This window comes from Nuphar pumila, chromosome 3 (assembly GCF_984573655.1).
Source record: "Nuphar pumila chromosome 3, dmNupPumi1.hap1.1, whole genome shotgun sequence".
NCBI lineage: Eukaryota > Viridiplantae > Streptophyta > Magnoliopsida > Nymphaeales > Nymphaeaceae > Nuphar > Nuphar pumila.
In genome coordinates, this window is record NC_143251.1 from 25,984,094 (window position 1) to 25,999,210 (window position 15,117).

The 15,117-nt window shown below is 37.7% G+C and overlaps 1 protein-coding gene across 1 annotated transcript; it reads right to left on the bottom strand.

Moving 5' to 3' along the window:
• Window positions 1-4,332: 4,332 nt before the first annotated feature.
• LOC149842359 (polypyrimidine tract-binding protein homolog 3-like) lies at window positions 4,333-14,947 on the bottom strand. Its single transcript, XM_090001404.1, has 14 exons — window positions 14,804-14,947; window positions 9,161-9,227; window positions 9,012-9,083; window positions 8,853-8,929; window positions 8,508-8,592; window positions 7,858-7,990; window positions 7,514-7,578; window positions 7,364-7,413; window positions 7,221-7,262; window positions 7,050-7,101; window positions 6,508-6,553; window positions 6,149-6,243; window positions 5,546-5,689; window positions 4,333-5,046 (listed from the first exon to the last, which is right to left on the bottom strand). Exons 2-14 carry the CDS (start codon window positions 9,215-9,217, stop codon window positions 4,657-4,659), a joined length of 1,308 nt encoding a protein of 435 aa, XP_089857530.1. The 5' UTR covers window positions 9,218-9,227; window positions 14,804-14,947; the 3' UTR covers window positions 4,333-4,656.
• Window positions 14,948-15,117: the final 170 nt, after the last annotated feature.

Below are 15,117 nucleotides of genomic sequence, written 5' to 3' on the forward strand. Positions count from 1 at the left end.
TTGAAAATTATTTTCTAAAAACCTCTTTTCACGGTGTTTTCAAAAAAATATTATCAAAAACATGTTTTAAGTGTTTGAAAGTTATATTTTGGGGTTTCTTTTAAAGTTTTTTTTAAAAATGTTCAAATCCATAGAAAATTATTCAAAAATCCTCTTTCTCAACTTTTTAAAAGATTTTTGGGGCTTTTATGCTTGGAATTGCTCATCATCCCATGAAAAGAGTTCCTTCGCAAAGTATTTCATATTTTGTGATGAAATACTTTAAATTCACATCCGTAGTCTCCAGAATGTGAACAAACCATCTCATTTCTAACGAGTCATCAAAGTGACCAACATGTGCACTAGTCGGGAACCTAGACAATGTTGGGCATCAATTGTTGACACTCCCTTTTTTTCTCATTTATTTATTTCTTCTACTCTTCTTTATTTTTACTGCTCCAACCATTCACAAGATGTGTCATAAGATATTCAAGTTGTTATCAGAGCTTTAAATAACCCTAGCATAGAGTTTTGGAGAAGTTCATCAATGTCTACTTAAGTCATCTTTATAACTAATGCCTGAAATAATAAGAATGGCATTTCTTTTGGGCCTATTTGCTTTACCTAATCTATGATGCCTATGTTGACTTTGATACTCTCTTTCCTAAATAGTGGAGAAGGGTTTCTTACCTTTCAATTTTTTTTTAACTCAAAAATTTTCATAATATCCTTATTAGGCTCCTCCTCTTCCATGCAACAGTGCTCATGGTCGAGATCACCCTCATGCTCTTGTCATGAATGCTCAGAATGCTTGCTAAAAATGATAGTGTCAGATTTTTTAAATTTTTTTTTGTATTTTTGAAATATTCATTTTTTTTTGGATTTTTTGGATAAGGAATAGAGACATTAGTGAAAAGTGGAGGTTTGACACAAACTTCTTGACTCTCACCCTCAGAAATTATATATTTTTGGGTTTTCAATTTTCCATTTTTTTTAAATTTTTGAATGATAAAGTACATATCTAGAGTCATAATCACCTATATGTGGGTTGGGTATCGCCAACCAGATCTTGATTAGACTCATAATCATTTGCCTTAATAAAATCTCTGGCTACATAAGGAGAGATTGCATTAAAAGATGAGAGATAAGAGAGAATCAAATTCTAAGGTATCAAGATCTAAGTCTATGATCATGCTATCCTCTAGGTTTTTTGAAGTTTTTTAAGCTATTGGAGGTATTTGGGAGTTGAAATCCATATTGTCAAGTGGAATGGGGGTAGGTCCTATCCTTTGAGGAATCCTTTGAAATGATTTGGTGGGACATAAATTAGATCCATATTCATTTGAAAAAGGTCTCGCAGCCCAAAGTTGGCCCACTCTGAATCAAAGGGTCCTCACCGCTCTCTCTAGTGTATGTAGCAATTATTCATATTTTGGTTTTAATAGTAAAAAATGTCCATATCAACAGTGTAAGGATGATCAAATAATGATTTTTTTTCTAAAATGCAAGCACATCTACCATTCTACTCAATAATTTATACAGAAGAATAAAAAATGAATGAGAAAATAACATGATTTGGACAAACAAACATAATAGTACAACTATTACTACTTTCAATAAAAATAATTATATTGCAACAATTTAATCACTACAAGGATGAGGGTCAATAGCAGTGACTCTTTAATAGTGAGAAAAAAACTCGCCGCTATTAATCAAGCAATAATGGTGAGAGTTTTGTCCCCACTAATTGATAGGTAATAGTGGCCTCATAAATATCGTGTTGTTATTACCCTACTACGGCCATGAATCTCGTCGTTATTGCTTCATCATTAATGATGAGTTGGATTTAGCCTTGAATGTCTTGCCTCTCCACAGATCTCATCGTTAAAGACATATTTATAACAACGACATCTGGATGTTACCATTAAATATATGTTCATAATGATGAGATTATCTGGATATTAAATATTGTCATTAAAATACTTTAATGGCTATATTTAATGGCCAGAAGATTTCATTGTTATTGATCAATAACGGTGAGATCTATATCTCACTGTTATAGGACTTTACTCTATAACTGTGACTATTATACCACCGTTAAAGACATGTATAACGGTGAGATTCTCTGTCGTTAAATATTGTCGTTAGAATACTATAATGACAATATTTAAGGGCCACAGGATCTCATTGTTATAGATCAATAACAACGAGATTTGGATCACAATGTTATTGGTTTTAGTCTATAACGGTGACAGTTATGTCGCCGTTATAGAGTAGTATTTAAAAAGGGCCCGACATACCCTTTTAACTCTCTCTCTCTCTCTCTCTCTCTCTCTCTCTCTCTCTCTCTCTCTCTCTCTCTCTCTCTCTCTCTCTCTCTCTCTCTCTACCCCCTTGGCCCCTAGGCCTCTTTCCTCCTTCCTTACCTCTTTGAGTCCCTACCCCCTTGACTCGCAGAGGGACCCACCTTGTGTGCCCCCCTCAATATCATCTGGAATATGGTATAATGAAGCAAAACTCTCTCTCTCTCTCTCTCTCTCTCTCTCTCTCTCTCTCTCTCTCTCTCTCTCTCTCTCTCTCTCATTTTGATGTTTACTTTGTTGTTTTGGCATTTTCTTGGGTGTGGGTTGACCTTAAGGGGAAGGAATAGCCTAAGGAGCTCTTGAAGAGCGTTTGAAGATTTTTCCTACTGAATTTTGCAATTCAAGGTAGGTGTTAAACCCTCATTATCGTGAACAGTGGCATGCATGGGTGAGGTATCATGGTCGAATTCAATGAATATGTTGTTGAGCATGTTGCATTTTAATTTTCTGTTCTAGCTTTTAAAACAAATATATATATCGTATATAAATTGTGTATAAGATGTCATGTTGCATGTTCATGCTTGTTTTAATACAATGTTGCAAATTTTAGAGGTTGAACCGTGTTTGCCATTGTGTTGTTTCAAACAAATTTTACATATTGTTTTTATACGGGTATTAGAGAGTTGTGTTTTTGTCCATGCAGCCGAATCATGGTTTGAATGTGTTTTTGCTAAGCAGGCAGCTTTTTCTTTCAAGAGAGGTCGAGCCTAATCAGTTAGATTTTGCTCTTGGTTGGGTTGGCTCTTATCGAGTGAATGTCGGGCAATGAGCAGTTTCAACATAACACTGAAGCATCACTCTACGTATAAGGGGACCCATACAAGATATTCTAGCAATAGTAAACCCAAGCATTAAGATGGCATGATAGCAATTCCAAAGTTAGTTGGACTAAAAGTATGCTGCCATGATGTAATCAAAGAAGGTTAATAAAAAATTGAAACCGTTCTAGCTGACCTAGCTGACCTCACTTAGAAAGATGGACTCCAATTAACCATGAGTTGCTAATGACTTGTCCCAAGTTATATGGGCATCGTAGTTTACAGGATTAAAAGTCAAATTTCAATGTTCAAAAGGAAAATGGATAGCTTTGCATTATAGTCCTGAAATACCAGCATCAACTTCCTATTGTTATTGCAACTCATGAGTTAAACATGAGATCCCTTGTTAAAAATCTATTTCAAAGAACAATAAAAGATGGAAATCTTTGATCCTGTCCAGCAAAATGTTGGATGTCTTAAAATCCCAATATATAAATGGTGACAGAAGGCAATCTTCATTTTGACAGCCCAAGAAAGTGGAAGCAAAATTCTTGTAAGTATTACAAAAATGATCAACCTAATGCAAAAAAAAAATCCCATGGAAATTCCAACAACTCATGTATACTTGTTGATATTAGGCACACACAGTTTGCCAAAGCAACTTTGCAATTAAAGAAATTGCAGATGGTTAGGTCACACTATTATGATCGAGGGGTCTCAGGTTCAAAACCTGCAGGGGTGATCCCACAGCTAGACTATAAAAAGGAAAATCTGAAACAGTCATTACCCAAGGATATCAGCATGCCATGTTCAGTAGCGCCAATCAAACTCACAATTTGCAAACAAAAAATGCAGAGAAGATTTGCCAATATCATGCAATTTAGACAATGTGAAGTACCAATGATATGAAACAAACTGCAGTATTATGTGATCTCGTGAATTAGATCATACTGCTGTGAGTTCACCATCATCACCAACCATCCAAAGTAGCACTCATCTAGTCTGGGAGACCAAGACAAGATTCCAAACCTCTGATTCAAGACTTGAAAGAACACCTACTGGGTCAATCTGTACAACACCAAGTCACCAACATGATCACAAATCTTCACAACAAAGCGCTTAACCTGGCATGGCCAACCATCTCAATGCTTGATTTTCACACTAATCTACACTACCTGAATTTATCCCTAAAAGGAAGTAGTGAATTACATGCACATGCAAAGGATATACGCCTACCTTATGACCTGTTTCTGGGATTCCAAATTTTCATCAGCATTCAATATTACAACCATTATATATCCAAACAAATACATGCTAAAAATGTAGTAAAAAAGGAGAAAAGTACGCATCTTCAGGGGTTCACACTCAATGCAAACCTAAAAACACTGTTCCAACTTCCAACAAACCAACTAAAATGAACAAGGGGATTCTCCAAAGGAACACAAGATAAGGCACAAGTCTAAGGAAATTCTTGTATGGTATGAGAACGATACATCAAACACCTCAACGAGTCTTATACAACGAACACTTTGACCTGTTGCTCGGTCTGAATGAATCTAGACGTTCTGCAACTGTGAGAATGCGATTCGGATAACACATCTGTCCAAGGTGCTGGCGTGCTTACAAACGAGCGCCTCAGTAGCCTGTTCCTCTGTCTCAAACACCACAAGAGCCTGTTTCTTGCCATTAACCTCAAATAGCTTGGTGTTCAGTATGGTGCCATGTTCCTCTAGATGGTTAATGATATCCTCCTCTGTGATATCTTGAGGGAGAGTAGATATATGAATAATTTTGGTGGGAGCACAGCAGTAACGGTAATTCTTTGCTGCATTTCGGTTGTACCGGTTCAGGTTTGACCCAGAGTAATCTTTAGTATCTTGAGATGGTGTGATGTTTGGATGCTTTGAAAAATTCACCTCAAGGCGTTTATCAAAGAGAACTGCTCCCTGCAACCATTAGATAATTTATTGATAGACAAAGATAAACTAACACAAATATTTCCTAACTTTATGCAAGCAAATTATGTTTCTCATAAGGCAATATTTCCCATTGTTCATCTTAATGATCGGCTTGTGTCCACCCAGCAGCACCTACATATATAGGTCCCCCCATAGACACTGGCACCACTTGCCATGTTCAAAACTGTGCATCAACAATGTCTGGCAATTTAGCTACTCTGACATGATATTCTCAACTTTTGCAGTGACTTATCATTGCAGGACTTCCCAGCATGGGTGCATTTAGAGTAGGTATCCTGAAAGTGAGCGGCTGGCTCATATATAGAAACATAGGATCGATAGACTTGGATGTCTGGTGCAAGATAAAACCCTGCAAATACTGTGATACTCCAAACGTTCTGAGGTAGAATATTATTTGTGTTGTCAAGGGCCATTTTAATTGGTTTTGCAACAAACCAACAAAAGCACAGCAAGATTTTGAACCAACCTTCAAAAAATGCACAGCCATCTCGGCCTGAAACCCATCTGCCATTTCTATCAGTGCATGATCTGGTTTGTTCCGAAGTAATTTAATCCGAACAATGTTGCCATAGATAGAAAATAGATTGAAAAGCTTATCTTCATCAACTCTCTGAAAAATGTAAAAAAAAAGGTCAAGATTCTCAATTGTGAATCCCTATCTTTTATGTGTGTATATGTGCATGCAAACATGTATGTTTTGAGTGGAAGTGACAGATTTATTTCACTTGGGAGTTTTTTCTGTGAGACATAGGTCACAGGATTCTCAGCTCCTGCCATGGCCACACCTAACCAATTAAAAACACAACCTGGAGAGTTGCACCAAGGTGGGAATCAAGGAGACAACTTTCAACCAAAACTTAACAGAACCTTGGGAGACTTTCATACTGGACAGCCATGGAAAGGACTGATTCCATCCATGAGGTCCTTCTCGCCAGTGCAGAGTGTTGTCTAAACCAGGCAACTGGAAAATTGGTCATTGAAAAAAAAATCCTGCCTTTCCCTTATATATTCATTTTGATTGATATGGTTGGTGCATATAGAGCATGAAAATATAGAACACAATCCTTACATCAGAATTTAGATTGGAGATCAGAAGTGTGCATCGGTCGTTAGCGCCGGTAATGCCAGGAGGCAGCCCACCACCAAAGGCAGCTGCAACAGCAGCTGAAGTACCAATCTACAAAGAGAACATGTCAGTTATAGATGATAAGCCCTAATTTGTTATCTAAACAAATTAAAAAAGGGTCACCCAGTGTAAAAAGAGAGTACAAAAAGCATATTGACTACATAGAACCTGTATAAGGCATAGATCAGTAATTCCAGCAAACTCACCTGTGAAAATGCCACTAGAGAAAAAAAAACATGGTTAGTTATGGAAACATGGGCAGAGGAAATGAGGAAAGCTGAAACAGGAGAAAAGGATAATACCTGCAGGCTGAAGTCCATACAGCCCACCTGCATCACCGTATCCACTCTGTCTCACCAAATGAAAGTAATGAGAATTAGTGATGCAAGTTTACAGGCAACCTAATCAGGGCTTAACTTTTTCTGTATACAGCATTGCAAGCCAAATCCCAAAAGACCAGGAGCCCAGGAATCCTCAACCCAGAAAAGTAAGCTAAAACAAGCAAAAAACAAAAACATATGCATGGCCAAAAAAGGCTTGAGTCGAATGCATACTTTGAAGCGGTCATTGCACTTAGGTGACTGGGTACAACAAAACCTTTTATATGTGATTGGTTGAAATTTGCTAAACCAATTTTGCCAGTTCAACTGACATGGTCGAGCTCCACTTTTGATTATTCCAAACACATTTGAAGAGGATCAGCCCTAGGCTGAATGGGGGGTAAAAGACAAATTTATAAGTTACACTCTCACCATTTAATACCCAAAGTATTCTCCTAAATTTTTTCATCTGCTAAACAGAATCCAAGTACTGTAGGCAACCAAGGTGCTATTATGGAACTTACTTGTGAGGATCTGCCTTTCGATTCAGAAGGCAAATTTGGATTTGTGAAATCTCTGGAGAGGGATAAACACAGTTAGAAACACATCACGGCTAATCAGAGCAAAGAGCTTGCAAGTTTGCAAACATTAACACTACAAACATGAATTATCACAGTACAAGGCTATCATATTACCTAGATCTTTCATTATTGTAGTTCACTTGCAACTCTGGCAGACTAAAAAGCAGAAAACAATAAAATGGATGAGAAATTAGCCAACAAGAGAACAGAACCATATGCACCATTAGTTAGGATCTATACTGTTGACAAAAACCTACTTGGAAAACTGAATATCAAGCTGACAGCAGCCATCATAGATATTACGCCCCTGGGCAACCACTATCACACATTAATCATGTTGAACTTGTTGATTTCAAACTATGAATTGGTCTAAAACCCCTGGGAGAAATCAAAATGGAATTTCTTACCTGCAAAGCATTTCTTGCTTGAACAGCACTTTGACGACTCTGGTACTGTACAAGAGCTTGAAAGCCTGAATCACAACACAAAACCATGGGAAAATGTTAGTGACTGGGTGAGTCCAAATTATAAAAAAGGTGGCAGAGAAATATCTCTAAATTTTTTTCCCATTTTTCATTCTATAATCGTGTAAAAGAATGCACCATCAAAACTTTAAACAAAAGAAACCATAGTGTACAGAAAGAGAGAAGAAATATAAACCTTCAAGTCAGGAGCATTAAAAAAATCCAATCCAACTTAAATTTTTTAAGCCAGAAAAAATGAAAATTGAAGAAGACTTGAAGAAGCTGACCAGCTGTCTTCTGAAATGTGACGATCTTCTCCACAAATCCATGCGGAGAAAAAACTTGATGCAGCACTTCCACCGTTATAGGGTATAGCAGGTGGTGAATTGTTACTAAGAGAATTCGATTGGGCTGAGAATCCTGGGTGTGGCCGACAGCATAACAGCAGAAAAGAGACGAGATAGAGAGAAGAATAAATAGAGAGAAGAAGAAAGAAGTACAGAATAAGAAGAGTACAAAAGATTTACACATTTAGTAAAAAACTATTATAAAATAAAACAGAAGAAACAGAAAAACTTATTGTGGTGAATATAGAGAAGATACAATCAAGTCAAAACAGCTTCATTCCAATTCATTTACGATAATATAGTCAGAAGGCAAAGCATAAGGATTGCTAGCAACTAAATTGCACATGTATCACAATTCAAAAGAGAAGTATCTAAGAATCCTTTAATTTCCATCATCCAAAATTTAAGGATGTTAATCCTCAAGAACTAAGATCATAACTCACATTCGAGAATATAGATATAAAAAAGTACATTTTGCTGAAATAAAGACTGCAAGGTCCCCTGCCAGCCTCTGCTACTACTGTGCAAGAAATATCCAGACAAATTTCCACAAAATTTTCTCAAAATAACTTTTATAAATGCACACTGACCTGGTCACCATTTTTATGTTGAGAATTTTGATCAGCGGTTGTCAGTTCTTGATGTGATGAGAATTGAATGTAAACATTCCTTCCCCTGTAAGTTCAGAGAGATCGCTTGGAGAATAAAAAATATAGAAACCAGCAAGAAAGTCTTCATATGCCATAATTTGCTGACTAACAATAGCAATGGTTGAACAAAACAAAAAGGAAAAAGGATTAGCTTGTATAAGATTAGACATATAAGGAGCCTCTGTGCAAACCTTACCAAACAAGAGCCCAGAATGAATCTTCATTGAAAAATTACTACCCATATTCAACCACATTCATGATTTTCCGAAACTCAAAATGGTATACCTGATGCTTGGCTGAATGCTTGTATAGTATTGCAGTGCACTGACAGCAGAAGCAACATCATGCATTTGAAGAAGAGCCTACATTGAACACTAATCAATCAGGTTCTTCGATTGAAATCACAAGCAAATGCAAATAAGTACTCCAAAAATGTTATGGAACCTGATTTTTTGTTCGAAGCATCACAAGTTTAGTGACAACACCAAATGGTTGCACCAGTTGAAGCAGATCATGCTGAAAATTTTCAAAATCACGTGTAAGGTGATACAATGAAAAGCAGATTCACAATGGAATAAGTACATTATAACTACCTCAGATATTTCATGTCCCACATTTCGGATATGAAGAACTTTTGAAGGTTCAGTCATGTTAACCAACCTGCATTGAATAGTAATGGGTACAGAAACAATTTCTTCAACAAGAGCTCTGAAAAGTTCCAATGCACGAATTCAGCAATTCCTTTATAGCATTAAAAATGGAAAGTAATTTAAAAGCTCATAAAGGAACACATTACAAATGGAAATGATAAGAAGTTGCTTGCTAGAAATCAGCAATACCAGCTACATATAGGCCAAGCTTCCATTTCATATTTCCATTTTCAGCTCGTGCAGCTATCATTATTTCTACAAATTTCACAATACAGACAAAGAAGCCCCAAAATGACCGTCGCAATCACCTTCGTTAAGCAACAAATGTGATTCAGATCTTTCAATAGAGTTAGTAGAGAAAACTGAGTCGAGTAAGCTACAATGACCTCCAATCCATTGCTGGATGAAAGTGAAGGTGCCTTGAATTGGCAACAGTTCAATAGGCTGCATGGCCTAGCCATATACAATTTTATATGCGCCAACATCAATGGACTGCAAGTCTAAAAATAAGTCCTTGCAGCAGCCTGAAACCACATTTAAAGTTATGAGAGTTTCTTCCTCAACACCTCCACCTTTCAAAAGTGCTACTATTTTATACAATTTGGCAACATTCAGCAACAACTTGATTTTTGTTCCTTGATATTTTACATCAATGTGTCTCAGATCATTGTAATGAAAAGCTAAGCAGAAAGTCAATCTTCCAGTTATTATGTTGTTTAGGGGAAGTAGCGTAATCATGACTGAGAAGACAAGTCACGAGTAAGGCAAGTGTTGCACTGAGAGGAATACTTTCAGCTATATGGCTAGACCCATTCATGATTGATGCATGGTTATGGTTTCCAGCTTTAATTAATGATTCTTTATTACTTTGTATTTGATAGATGACGTACAAAATTATCACAGGAGTTACAATACACAATAGACACTGCAACAGCCTCAAGCAGTGAACAATGTAGATATTTTGTGCATCAATGCAAATTTCCATCTTAAACATGTTTCTTGATACTGAAATTGAATCCGTCTCTAGCCTGTTTGCGTAAAGGGGAAAAAAACCTGGCTAAATCCAGTTTTTACATCGCTGCAATTTCACCACTACTTTATCCACCACATAGGCATTCTCATGAGAGTCATGACCATGTGGTGGACTGGCAGATGCCTTATCGTCCAAATATTAATTTTTGCCTAATCATAGTCCAACTCTCTCTCTCTCCACACTTCCTTGACTAAGATTTTTCTGTTTATTACTAGTTGTACAGTAAACATGCATCTACTTGCTATGCTCCCCAGTATACCAATAGTCCATGAATGAACATGCACCCAATCTGAAATGGTGGAACACATTCCACTTGCATGCAGTAATCTCTGGATTGTAAAAACCTTGACTCAAGTTTCATGAAGTTGTGACAATTAGTTTCAGATGCGTTTTTTCATGATGTGAATGCCAGATACTGTTCGAATCAACCCAAATACAACAACCAACTTCCCACGGCAAACAGACAAATCCTGCTTTCTTTCCTCTTCTTCTGCATCAAACAACAATTGTTTTGTACCAGGAACATATTTTTCTCATATTCTCAACCTCTCATGGATCTCACCTAACATCAGGAATATTTTTTAATCTCTCTGGTTTATCACCTGAACGAAACAGGTGAATGTTATCCTTCATCTCAAAGAACCTTCACTTCTGATCCGATTGCAATCCCTTTATGAATGCTTATCTAAGGTATATGACCATGATGAAGATGGAGCTTTCTCTTGATCTGATTGCTAGTGAGGACCATAGAGACACAGTATTACGTGTCTGATGAGCTAACATCATAAAGGCTGTAAAGTACTAATCCCCCACGCTCAATGCAGCTTCACTAATTTCCGTTCAATCCCCAACATGATATGTGCATTATATTCTGATGCCAACCAGCGCATGCTTAATCCCGAGTAATGCCACAAACACTGCCTTCTTCACACTGATTGGAAGCTATCATTCCCCACATTCAATGTGTTTTCAGTAACTGCTATTCAATCCCCAAAAAAATTATATATACTTATTTAACATGGTGATACATCTATACAAAACTCCTATCCCTAGCAGTTGCAAAGGAATTGCAAACAGTAAAGAAAAATCCAATCCATGAACAAATTTGAGCTATGGACAGCATCAACATGATATGAGTACCATCCTTCAATGCCAACCAGTACATGTTAGATCTCAAATCATGATATGAAGTCTGCCTCCCTCACACTGCTTCAAAGCTCTCATTTTCCCACATTCAATGATTCAATGTAGTTTCAGTAAGATGGGAATAGCCACAGACAATTGATACCTTATATTGCTGTTCAGAGCAAATCTAAAAAAAAATCATTTGGATTATGAATCATAGATAGTCGGTCAACAAACAAAAGGATCTTTTTTATAAGTTGTATAAGCTACGGGCTATACTAGTACCAGATACATATAAGTACAAATCAAAATAGGTTCATATCCATTTTTTATTCCCATTTTTCATTTCATTCCAGCCTTAGGAAGTCGAATCCTGTTGATGGAATTGGTACCACGAACACGAACCCCAGGTAGAATCCAAAAAACCCTATTAGATGGAATAATTATTAAATGAGATATGATTACCATATCCACTTTACCATTAATTAGAAGTCACAAGATAGAGAAGATTTCTTTTACAATTCGACTCAGAATGGATCATACAAGAATCAGAATTTCATGGATTTAATCATGAAGCTTCTTTTGACTAACTACCTTCAATATGAACGATACAGACATACACTGAATAATCCAATTTGGAGACATGATATAAGCACCAACATCTGATGCCAGTTAGTACTCGCTAGCTCATGACTCATGAGTCATGCCATAGATTTTGCCACGCTCACACTGCCTCCAATCTATCAGGCCTCACATTCAACTTGGAGTTGACTTCTCAACCAAGTTACCAACATAATAACTCAAGCATCTCCAATTGAATTTGTCGTTGCATCAATGTAATTCAAACAAAACATCAATGCCAGCGCAAAATAATCCAGTTCCTACCTCAAACTCTATCTTTCTTGCACTCCTATTATGAACTCTGGTCATTGATTTTTGAATTTTGATCATATTCACCACAACCAGTACCCTGACCGCCCATCATAACAAGATCAGGAAGCTTTCTTCTTGCGACATAGACAGGATTCAGATCGATCAGACAACCACAATTGTAAGCCTCTCTGAGGAACACAGTATGTGTTTTCCCCTTCGTCGATAGGTAGAATATCCCAGGGTGGTCCAAGAACATATCCCTTATGTTGAGATCAATCCTAAACCATTCCTTGAATTGGATGATCTTCTCCACCTCCACCATCTTCTCCATGGTTAGGCTCAAGAACTCGTGAATGATCCCAACAGCTCGTTTCTCCATCCTCTTGATCCCTGTCTTCAATCGGCTCCTACTCTTGCTGAAATCCACATGTCCAATATCTTCATAAGGGCCCTAATAGGGCAAACTTTGCCATTTCCTAACCCTGAATTCCTTGCTCAATCTCATGCCAGGAGGAAAGTCAAGCCAGAATGTGAACCTAAACTTGGTTGGATCCAATCTGTTCTTCCAGTATTGTGCCTCCCTCCACCTTTTGATGGCCGGAACTAGAGAAATTCTCAGCCTTCCCACGAGTTTTAGAAAATGGGTGTTGGGCTCATTAGGGTTGCTGACGAGGACAAAGACACCAGGGTTATTAGAGCCGATGGAGTCCTCAAAATCATCAGTCATCAGGAAGGCCCAACTCTCTCCAAACCTTAAAGATTGCTCGGAGGGGGAGGGCTCAGGAGGTAGACATGGAGAGCAGACGCCGAATGGGATAAATGGCATTGGGTTTCAATTGGTTGAGGTAATCAAACTCCTAGCGGAAGACTGGGGGGGGGGGGGGGGGGGGGGGGGGGAGTGGGAGTAAATCGAAAGAAGTGGGGGTAGTCGGAGGAGACAACGAAGATGTGGGGGAAATTGCGGAGGAAAGAAAGGGCACACTTGGAGAGGCAAAGGCACTGGCCGAGCTTGGAGAGAAAAAGGACATGGAGGGAGAAGTCGAGAACAGCATAGACAAGGGATTGGATGGTGGTGATCTTGGTGGTGTGCTTCTGGTGGTGCATGAGCTTCTCAAAGGTCGCATCTCGGTGGCGAGACTCCACCAACTGTGCGGATGTCGTCTTCTTCGTCCTTGGAACGAGGAAGGAGGAGGATGAAGGCCATTGAAAGAATGTGTGCCTCAACATGATAGCTTAGGGTACATTCGGCTGCTCCTTTCAAAAAACATGATTCAGAATCATTTTCTAATTTGCATGAGATTCAGAATCACATGGGGTCTCATGTGATTTTGAATCTCAAGCAAATTAGAAAGTGACTCTCATTTGCAAAGGCAAATGAGATTCACTTTCTCACAGATTAACTTTTTCCTGCTGCTTATACAAATCAGATTCACTTTCTCATTCAAATGAGAAAGTAAATCAGAATGATCCAACCGAACTTGCCCTTAGTTGTCTTTGGCGTTGCCATCGTTTTTCTGGTTTTCGTAGAGCGAGAGAGTGGCATTTTCATAATATTTCTAGCGCCTTCTATCCATGATGACAAATGTTCAAATTGTCAAAAAAACAACAGCTAAAAACTCAAAAATTGGCATTTTCAGCAAAATATCAGCAAGAATAAACAAATTAAAGATTTAAAAAACTAAATACTTATGAATATATACAACTAAAAAATATTTAAAAATAAAAAAACAAAATTTTCACGACAAATAGCTGTAAAAAACATAAATATTGTGTTTAAAATCCTATATTTATTTTGTAAATATCGTGAGAAATTACAGTTTACAACATTTAGGTTAATTTCTCGCATTTTTTGCGATTTTTCAAAATATCGCAGATATTTTTGCCACATTACTTCTATCCCGTGCTTTACCGAACATGTATTGCATTCACAAACATGCCTAACAGAATCGCACAAAAAACTATGATTGAATGCTGTTCCGATCAATTTATCTCCATACATAGTTTCCAATCTACCGCAAGTTTCAACCAAATCACCGATCAATTGCTGCAATTTTATTTACTAAAGATTCCGTAAGATTTTCCCTACCACCAACATCTCACCAAGTTACTAGTGCTCAGCTAATTTCCCACTCGGCTACTGGCTAAACATAGTGAAGATTAAAAAAAAATCAATAACAAAAGGCTTAGCTTGCCCCAATGAGGAAAAATCAACCAAAAGCTCACACAAAATAGAAAATACAATAACAGAACAGAAAATTCCGATAGGAGTAATCTCTAAGTAGCCCAAAACACAAATAGCTATCTCACAAAAGGTAAAACCAACAAAAACCAACCCGTCAAAAGAAGGAAAAAGAGCTCGAAAACACTTTCTTTCGCCTTTTATTTGATTGACCCAAATGTTTTAACCATGTCCTTCGCAGACAAAATCAAATTCAGATATTTTCTTGCGGCACACAGAAAAGATAAATAAAAATCAAGAAGGCTTTGGTCTTCAACGACCGATGGATCCTTACTCATCAGTTCATCGTTTGAGAGAGAGAGAGAAAGAGAGAGACCTGTTTTCGGGTGGTCTTCTTACTGCAAGATCGAAAATAAGGCCGAGACGGGCGTCCTCCAAGAGACGGAGATCGAGAGAGGGAGAGCAGTGTCACAAAAAGAAATGGCCAAAAAAAAATAGGCGATTAGGGTTTTCGTTGGATGGACAGCTGACCATCCGATCGGCTTTATCGGTCAGTGTCGGATTCTCTCTCTCTCTGATCGTGCAGACCCGATCCAGGTCCCGACCCGTCGAATATGAAGATTGGTGTTAAGATACTACACCGGTCTCTGCCCACGTTTTATCAAGGTTGTTAAATGGGATGAGGCGAAG